The sequence below is a fragment of the Phyllobates terribilis genome, unplaced genomic scaffold, assembly GCF_046119375.1.
Source record: "Phyllobates terribilis strain yellow unplaced genomic scaffold, ASM4611937v1 Scaffold_10__3_contigs__length_209671492, whole genome shotgun sequence".
Lineage (NCBI taxonomy): Eukaryota > Metazoa > Chordata > Amphibia > Anura > Dendrobatidae > Phyllobates > Phyllobates terribilis.
The window spans coordinates 189744573-189753268 of NW_027362770.1; the positions used below are offsets into that span (position 1 = coordinate 189744573).

Below are 8696 nucleotides of genomic sequence, written 5' to 3' on the forward strand. Positions count from 1 at the left end.
CTAAATGGAGTGGTGGCAGGAGTCCAGGTTGCAAAGATGTTCTCGTTGGCCAACTTTTTTGGCTCCAGTGTGAGTCCTATCACGGCTGTACCATTCACACAAAAGCATGGGTACTTTGTGTATCCTCCTTGCTGCCCAAGGAGCAAAGAGAGAACTTTCAGACCACCACATATTGACCATCCTTGATCTTTGTAGTTAAGTTTCTTGAGAATAAAGTCTAAATTCTCATATCTTTCCTTCAAGTGCATAGAATTCCAAGAATTCCCTACAGGCACTGAAGCATATTTGCTGCCATTGTACACAGCTTTCAGACTTTTTTGGGATGAATCAATAGAGTCTCCACTCACTCACATTGTACTCAATGTTAAATTTTTCCATCAGCCCAGTAACATCACTGCAATACACTAGAGCACAGTCTTGAGAAAAGTATGAAAATAATTCTTTTTCTCTGCTTCTGTACCATGAAAAACAGGTACCAGAAGCTCTCAGGTTCTTTTCTTATAGTCTACAGCCTAAATTTTTTGCAGAGTGTTTAGGAAGGTCCAAGTCCCTGAATAAATCATTTCATTTGAGCTGTGAAAAAAGCTGTAACTCGTATGGACTAGTGTGAAAGTCTTTGTCAAAATCCTGCTCTTCATGTTCTAAATCTTCTGAATCAGGTGTATCTTCAAGTTTCTCTGTACGTGAAGGAACAGGATTCCTGGACCATGAGGTACAGGGCAAATCGCTAACTGGAGGTCCGAGTATATAATTTTCTGATATTTAATGTTAAATCCCCCCACATTGCATGTACAAAAGTATCAGCTATCCCTATGGCTTTACTGTTCCCTCCAGATAATAGGCTCACCAAAACGAAAGCTCTCCTTCTTCCCTTTAGACCACTGTCGTAGTTCTTCTATACAAACAGAACACATTGCATGTGGAGCCCACGACTTGTTTTAATCACCTTGTTTTACAGCAAAGTACGCAAAATACACTTCACCACAAAATAACCGCAAATATAACAAAAGTTGTCGGGTGAATTATGACACCCCCTTGTAGCCATTTCGATCACGTTGTTAGAAACAGAAGCTTAATCCACCACAATCACTAAATACTGAAAGGAATCGTGGCAAGCACCACCACACTCTTATGACCCCTGTCTAAAAGAAAATCTGTCTTTACTCCCCATGGCAACCAATCACAGTGCAGCTTTCAGTTGTTATAATGCTGAGGTAAAATGAAATCTGTGCTCTGATTGGTTGCTATGGACACCACCACACTGTATGAACTGTGGCAAAAAAAAATCTGCCTTTACTGCCCATAACAACCAATCACAGCGCAGCTTTCATTACTTCTACTGCTGAGGTAAAATGAAAGCTATGCTATGATTGGATGTTATGGACACTACCACACTCTTTGGAAGCTGGGTTTAGAAAATCTTCTCTGCCCACAGCAGCCAATCACAACACTGTGCCCATTAATTTCGAACCAATCTAATGACACCAAAATTATCCACCAAGGGGGTCAAAGTACGGTGCAAGAAAAAGCCTATGGAGTCAGCGTTTGTGAAAAAACTTCACGTGAAGGAATTTTTTATGATATTTTTATTATTTTAGTTCAGTGATCGAAAGTCTATAAAGATCATCTCTTACTTTTCAAACAGTTTTACCCTTGCAGACCAGCGTTATTACACGCTACCCGTGAACCTTCTCCCTCAAACCAAACCCGTATCATCACCAACTATCATTCACAAACACCTATGATGAGACGTTGTCTGGAAACAGAGAAGTCTCTTTACTAATGATAAAGGGGCAAATAATTATTTACACCCAGTAGGGAATTAGAGTTCAGGTTACACTCACAGGTGAGGATCGGCTCCTACCTGCAGACAGGCCGAGCTCTGTGGACACTTGTTTCATCAAATCAGAATATTTCTTCCTTAGAGATGAGCTTCTGCCCTGAGGTAATTTTTCCTCCTAGAGGCGCAATAGGAATCTTCCTAATATGAAGGCTGTCAGCCCCCCTTATTTTATTAGCCCCTTCTAGACCCAGCAGTCAGGGGGAGGAAACTCCTTCTCCTTCTTCTTCTCTTTCCTCTCACAAAATGTCTGATCTCCAACCACCGCCTCAGCTCTTAACTACCTCACAGGATTTAGCTCCTCCCACTCTCATGTGACCCTTACAGCTGCAGTCATTGGCTGACTGCCCAGGGATGTTTGTTCCAGAAGCTTCTGCATACTAAGCAGAGCAGGGTCACATGATCAAGTCTATGAGGGGAAGATTAACCCTTTTTGTGCTGCCCGTCAGCAGGTCTCACAATATACAGTTCACAGCATTTGTATGGAACACACTATACATCCGGTATCCCATAGAAATGGCCACTTTGTGGGATAGCACACATACCTGGCCGGGAATCCATTTTCACCTGCACTTTATTATTACATATATGTTATGCCTCGATCCCTATAGGTGACTTATTTATCTATACCCTGCACCTGTCTCTATTGCTCTATAGGGTTAGCAGTCATATCACATTCGTACACATCTTATATTGTAGATTACTTTGATGTGTTACATATGGACACTGTCTAACAGCAGCTTCTTTCACATTCACACTTTTCAATAATCTTTTCCCCTTGTGCCCTGTACATAAAAATGTCTTTGCAACCAATGGACTATTGGAATCTACATTCGATCTGCATCTCCTCATAGAACTCTTGTTACATACCCCCTGTACATTACGTGCTTAATAAAGTATACATTTTATTATCACTACTGACCATAATCTCTTTTTTTTCTTCCTTTTTTGTTTTGCATTTCATATTACTGAGGGTCTTTTTATGTTTGGTCCAGGGCCTAGGTGCACATATACTAGATATATTCACTGATACATCACCTATATCATTGTCAGGTTGCGTGCCCACTATGCGTTTTTCAAGCGTTTTTGCCTCGGTATTTCCGCAGCGAAAACACTTAGAAAACGCTTGGTAATACGTGCCCCATGGTCCCCAGTGGTAATCCGCATGTTCTGTGCACATGCTGCGGAAATTTCCGCTGCGGATTATCATTGCAGAAAAATACGCAGCATGTCCATTAATTTTGCGGACACGCAGCGTAATTGCCGCCATTGACTTGCATTGAATAGCTTAATATCCGAATGACTTCCATTGCACATGGATATTAAGCGATTCAATGTGCAGATGGTACCCAGGTGTGGAGAAGAGGAGACTCTCAACCAGACTTGGGTACCATAGTACCTGTTAAAAAAATAATTTAAAATACAAAATAAACATTATACTTACCTTCTGATGTCCCCCGGTCTCCTGTACGATGCGTCCGGTCTCTTGTACGGCTCGCGATGGTCTAAAAGGACCTGCGGTGACGTCATTTAGTCATGTGACAGGTCACGCGACCGCTGATGTCGGCGGTCGCGTGACCTGTCACATGACTAAATTACGTCACAAGAGACCGGACACATTGTACAGGAAACCGGGGGCCACCGGAAGGTAAGTATAATGTTTATTTTTTATTTTTTACCATTTTTATTCTTATTTTTAACTATTAACTTAGTCATACTATATAAATCCATGCCGGTTGCATGGATTTATATAGTGTGACCAAGTTGTCAAGCACTTTCCAAGTGATGCTAAAATCGCTTGGAAAAGCGCTTGATAACCCGCATGCGGAAATGCATGTGAAGAACGCTTGACAAACGCTTCTACCTGGCGGGAAAAACCCATGTAAAATCCGCATGCGTTTTTCCTGCTAGGGAGATGCGGAAAAAATCTACAGCATTTCTGCATCGTGGGCACTTAGCCTTATACACAAATCCCATAGTGTGCACATTTGTCACTGCCTATCTGTGTCTTTGATTTTCCATAACTGAGCTCAGAATAAGCAGAGATGTAAATGAAAAACTGCTGAATCCACTTATATCAACCTACTCAGCTTCTCCTGCTCTATGACCTTGGTGTGGGACTCCACCAGTCCCGAGAACAGGGCTATGAAAAGCCCCATTGGAATAGAGCGGTGACCACACGTCTGCCACTGCTTTATTCATTCTTTATGCTCCTGCCGGAGATAGTCGGGTCGTGTGCTTGATTATTTCCAACAGTTTCATATTCAATGGAGTTTCTACAATACAAACTGTTGATGTTCCTAAACTCCTAATAATAAAGGCAAAAAGGCAAAATACAGAAACAAGTGCAGCCCAGGATATTTTCCCAGAGAAAATCTAAAAAAATCTCACTTCAGCACTGGTCACAATAATAATCCGCGTTATCACAGAACTTAGAATAAAACCAGAAGAACGAGTTTAGCCGCGCCTTTTCTGGTAAACATGAATCACACATTTCCTCTTTCTGCTCTGAGCGATGGCGTCTGCTGGTCTAAGAAAGGAGCTGAACTGCTCTATCTGTATGGAGATTTATACAGATCCCATAACCTTGAGATGTGGACATAACTTCTGCTGGGTCTGTATTGATGGAGTGGTGGATACAGAGGGCGGCTATGGAGAAAATTCCTGTCCTGACTGTAGAGCAACATTTCACAAGTGGCCTCCACTACAGAAGAACATAACTCTGTGTAATGTAGTGGAGAATGTCCTGTCTACTCAACCACCTCAGGAGGAGATCACCGGGATCTACTGCACTTACTGTATGGACTCTCCTGTACCTGCTGTTAGATCCTGTTTGATGTGTGAAGCTTCTTTGTGTATTAAACACCTGAAAGTTCACATAGAAACATCAGCAGATCACGTCCTAACAGAACCCAGCACTTCCCTGAAAAACAGAAAATGCTCCATCCATAAGAAGATCCTGGAATATTACTGCACCGAGGACGCTGCTTGTATCTGTGTTTCCTGCAGTTTAGCCGGAGAACATCGGGGACACAAGGTGGAGATGCTGGATGAGGCCTCTGAGAAGAAAAAGGATAAACTGAGAAATATTCTAAAGAAACTGATCACAAAGAGAAAGAAGACTGAGGAAAGGGTCCAGAGTCTGGAGGAGCGCAGGAGAAAAACTCAAGAAAAAGCATCTGAAGAAGCCGAGAGAGTCACTGCCCTGTTTATAGACATCAGGAGACGGCTGGACGACCTGGAGAAGAAGGTCCTGAGTGAGATCTCCAGGCAGGAAGAGCAGGAGTCACAGTCACTGTCTGATGTGATCCAGAAGCTGGAAATAAAGAAGGACGAGCTGTCCAGGAAGATGAGGCACATTGAGGAGCTGTGTAACATGACGGATCCACTGACTGTCTTACAGGAACTGGACACCGGTGACGGGTGTGATCCTAAGGAGGAGAGAGGTGATGAGGACACAGGAGGACATGATGGAGGTGATGAGGGCACAGGAGGACATGATGGAGGTGATGAGGGCACAGGAGGACATGATGGAGGTGATGAGGACACAGTAGGACATGATGGAGGTGGAGGTGATCGGGGTGTGGAACTGATCTCACACATATCACACACATTATCTGCTATGATAAGAGATATAAATGTGACCTTCTATGTGCAGGATCCTGCAGACATATTACTGGATGTAAACACGGCTGGTAATGATCTCCTTATATCAGACGACCTGAAAACTGTGACTTGGACATGGAAGACACAGAATCGTTCAGAAACAGCAGAGAGATTCCAGTATTATCCTCAGGTGATGAGCAGGAGGGGATTTACCTCAGGACGACATTACTGGGATGTGGAGATCTGCGGAACAGGATTGTGGAGTGTGGGGATGTGTTATCCCAGTATAGACAGGAGGGGAGATCAGTCAATCATTGGAGATAATAACAAGTCCTGGTGTTTATATGGAGGACGGGTGTATAATAATCAGTGTTCAGTGACACATGACAGTAATGAGATCCAGTTACCTCATCAGATCTCCAGTGATGGAGTCAGGATATGTCTGGATTATGAGGCCGGGCAGCTGTCCTTTTATGAGCTGTGTGACCCCATCAGACACTTACACACCTTCACTGCCTCCTTCACCGAGCCCCTTCATGCTGCGTTACATGTATGTGATAGTTCTATAAAGATATTAGGAGTAGAAGCTGTGAGAAACCATCATAGAACAGGAGCAATCAGGCAATCGGAGGCACCAGTTGGAGAGGCTACATCTAGTTTCTCTTTTCTCCAGCCCTGTAGATAAATATTACGGGATCGTCTCCTTTCAGAGAATGTTTAGCCCCAGATGCAGTTCCTTATAAAATAATCAATCGTACTGTATTCACCATTCTTGTTTCCAGACCTGATTTTCTGGTGCTGCTCCCGATGTCCAGTATTGGCGGTGGCACTGACGTCACATCGACAGAGCGGCAGACAATCAGTGAGCTCAGCGCCTCTATAAGTCACATTCAGCCTACACGAGCAGAGCCGCTGACCTCACTGATTGGCTGCTGTGTTATTGACATAACGTCAGTGCTGTAAACAATACTGGATATCGGGAGCAGAAATAGAGACTCCGAGGACGGTGAGTACAGCAGGGTTTGTTATCTTATGTTGCAGCTGGAGCCAAACATTTTCAGAAAGGAGACAACCCTGTAAAGTGGTTGTATAATCTGCTATCTTGAGGAGCCTCCTCTCCTCTGCCTCCAGACTTTCTACTTGCCCGGGGCTGCTGATGATTGACAGTTCGGTCCAGAGCACTAACATGCTGCAATCAGAGTCAGGTTTGCGCAGAAGACTGATGTTTCCCAAATCCAACAACCCCTCAGCTTCAGAGCAGCACTGTAAGCTTTCTGCCTTAAATACTGTAAGAGTATGCTACTTGCCTGGGAGACTAAACAGCAGAGGTGGCCGATAACCTAGGGAACAATCTGTACATTATAGTTTTACAGAGGAGAATGGAGAGTTTTCATATGCGATAAATTGTAAATTTTATTGTTTTTACAAGAAATTTGCTATTTTAACAGTATAATTTGATGAAACAACGCCTTTAAGTGCTATTGACACCTCTGACATGGAAGAGATAATTTGTGTATATGTTAGTGGCTAAAAGCTCCCGTACACATTAGACTAATGTCGTCCAAACCCGTTGGGAACCTGACGGGTTTGGCTGACATTCTAATATGGATTTGCTGGCCGACTGATGGTCTGGAGTGTTGTCAATCAGCAATGTCAACTTTGCCAATCACATTGTTCTCCCTGAGCCAAGCCACTTTGCCAATGTGTCAGTCGGCGGCTTTCTCATAGGGAACACAGCCGAATGAGAATTTCTGTATTTGGGAGAGTCAGCTGAGATGGCTCTCAGCCAAACGATTGGCCAAAGCATTATTCGGCTGACAGCCATTTAATGTATTTCAGGCTGTAATCTTCATCCTGACATTCATTCTCAGACCTCCTGATATGCACTTTACAACCTATTATTTGTTTCAGACTTTTCTCCAGTAGTCATGTCCAGTAATACATGCTGGATGTGAGGTCAGTGTGTCCAAAATGCTGCTGTCTTCTCCAGATCTCATGTATCAGCACAGTTTCATTCCTGGAATGATTTCCCCCTCTGTACAGAATCTACAGCAGATACAAATTATTTCTCCTTCTACAGCCCATGATAGATCACTATTTCCTTGTGATAAGAGCCTCTTATGTCATGAAGCGTTTGACTTTCCCCTACTGTAAGTTTTTAGTGTCTTCTCTCCTCTCGCTACACACTGATACTTTTTCTTAGTTATATACTCTGTGCATTTCTCACACACTTTACACTTTGATACCATAAAGTCTGTAGAATTTGCACTTCCTGAAAATCATTTTTTTTCCATCCACCACCACCTATACACTCTGATCTGCCAGGTACAATCTCCTCTCCACACCTGCTGCTATCTCTAACACTGAGAGGAGGTAGGAGAAGAGCAGAGAACACAGTGCTGTCATCCAATGTGAAAGCATTATACTTTACTGCAGAAAACATTTTTAATGAAGACTAATCGAAAGCTGATTTTTTTACACTTAGGAGCAAATGATCAACTCAATAAATATAGTGTAAAGGTGTCTATAACATAACTTTTTATTTTTCTCTTACAGTGACTTAATTTTTGTCTGTTAGATTTTGTGGTAAATATAAGGTACTGCTTAATTTTAATAATTTTTGGAGCGGAGGTTTGTAAAAAATGAAATTCTGTAGTTCGCATTTCTATGCTGATCACTGTGTGTATAAATGTCACAATAGCTTTATTTTGAAGCTTTTTGTGATTAAAGATATTGAAATATTATATGGGTTATTTTTAGTTTGTTTCTAATTTTGCACATTTTTTTACAAATTGTTTTCGTGTTGCTCGATTCTAACAGCCGTAATGTTTATTTTTTTTACATAAATATATGAAGGCGCTGGTAGGTAGGCCTGGTTGTACCTGCTGCAAGGAGAGACAACCAGGTTGTCAGAATTGGATAAATCCAATATTTAAAAAATAGATATATGAGGGGTCTTGCGCTGGTAAGATTAGGCTTTAGTATAGAGGTTGGATAGACGTATTGTTACAAATATTAGAAACGTGGGTAAATTTCACACACAGTATTTATTTAGGGTTAATATCATAATAAAAATGGAAGGGGGGGTAAAATAAAACAATAAAATGTAACTCCTGAAAGATGGATGAAGCTACAACGGGGGATTTGACGGTGGACCCGAGGGTCTCAGATGCTGGTTAAAGATGGGGGAAGTAAGGAGGGTCCAGGTGGTCTCCTAAATTAAGATAGAGGGGGAAGAGAGATTAGTAAA

The 8696-nt window shown here is 42.3% G+C and overlaps 2 protein-coding genes across 2 annotated transcripts in view; one reads left to right on the top strand and one right to left on the bottom strand.

Moving 5' to 3' along the window:
• Positions 1-3240, bottom strand: part of LOC141164804 (uncharacterized) — a 366676-nt gene extending 363436 nt beyond the window's left edge. Inside the window, exon 1 of the mRNA XM_073650373.1 lies at positions 1865-3240. The gene's annotated coding sequence lies outside the window, so the exon portion shown is untranslated. The remainder of the gene's footprint in view (positions 1-1864) is intronic.
• Positions 3241-4301: 1061 nt separating this feature from the next.
• Positions 4302-8192, top strand: LOC141164806 (E3 ubiquitin/ISG15 ligase TRIM25-like). The gene has a single exon (XM_073650376.1). It carries the CDS (start codon positions 4356-4358, stop codon positions 6129-6131), a length of 1776 nt encoding a protein of 591 aa, XP_073506477.1. The 5' UTR covers positions 4302-4355; the 3' UTR covers positions 6132-8192.
• The last annotated feature ends 504 nt before the right edge of the window (positions 8193-8696 follow it).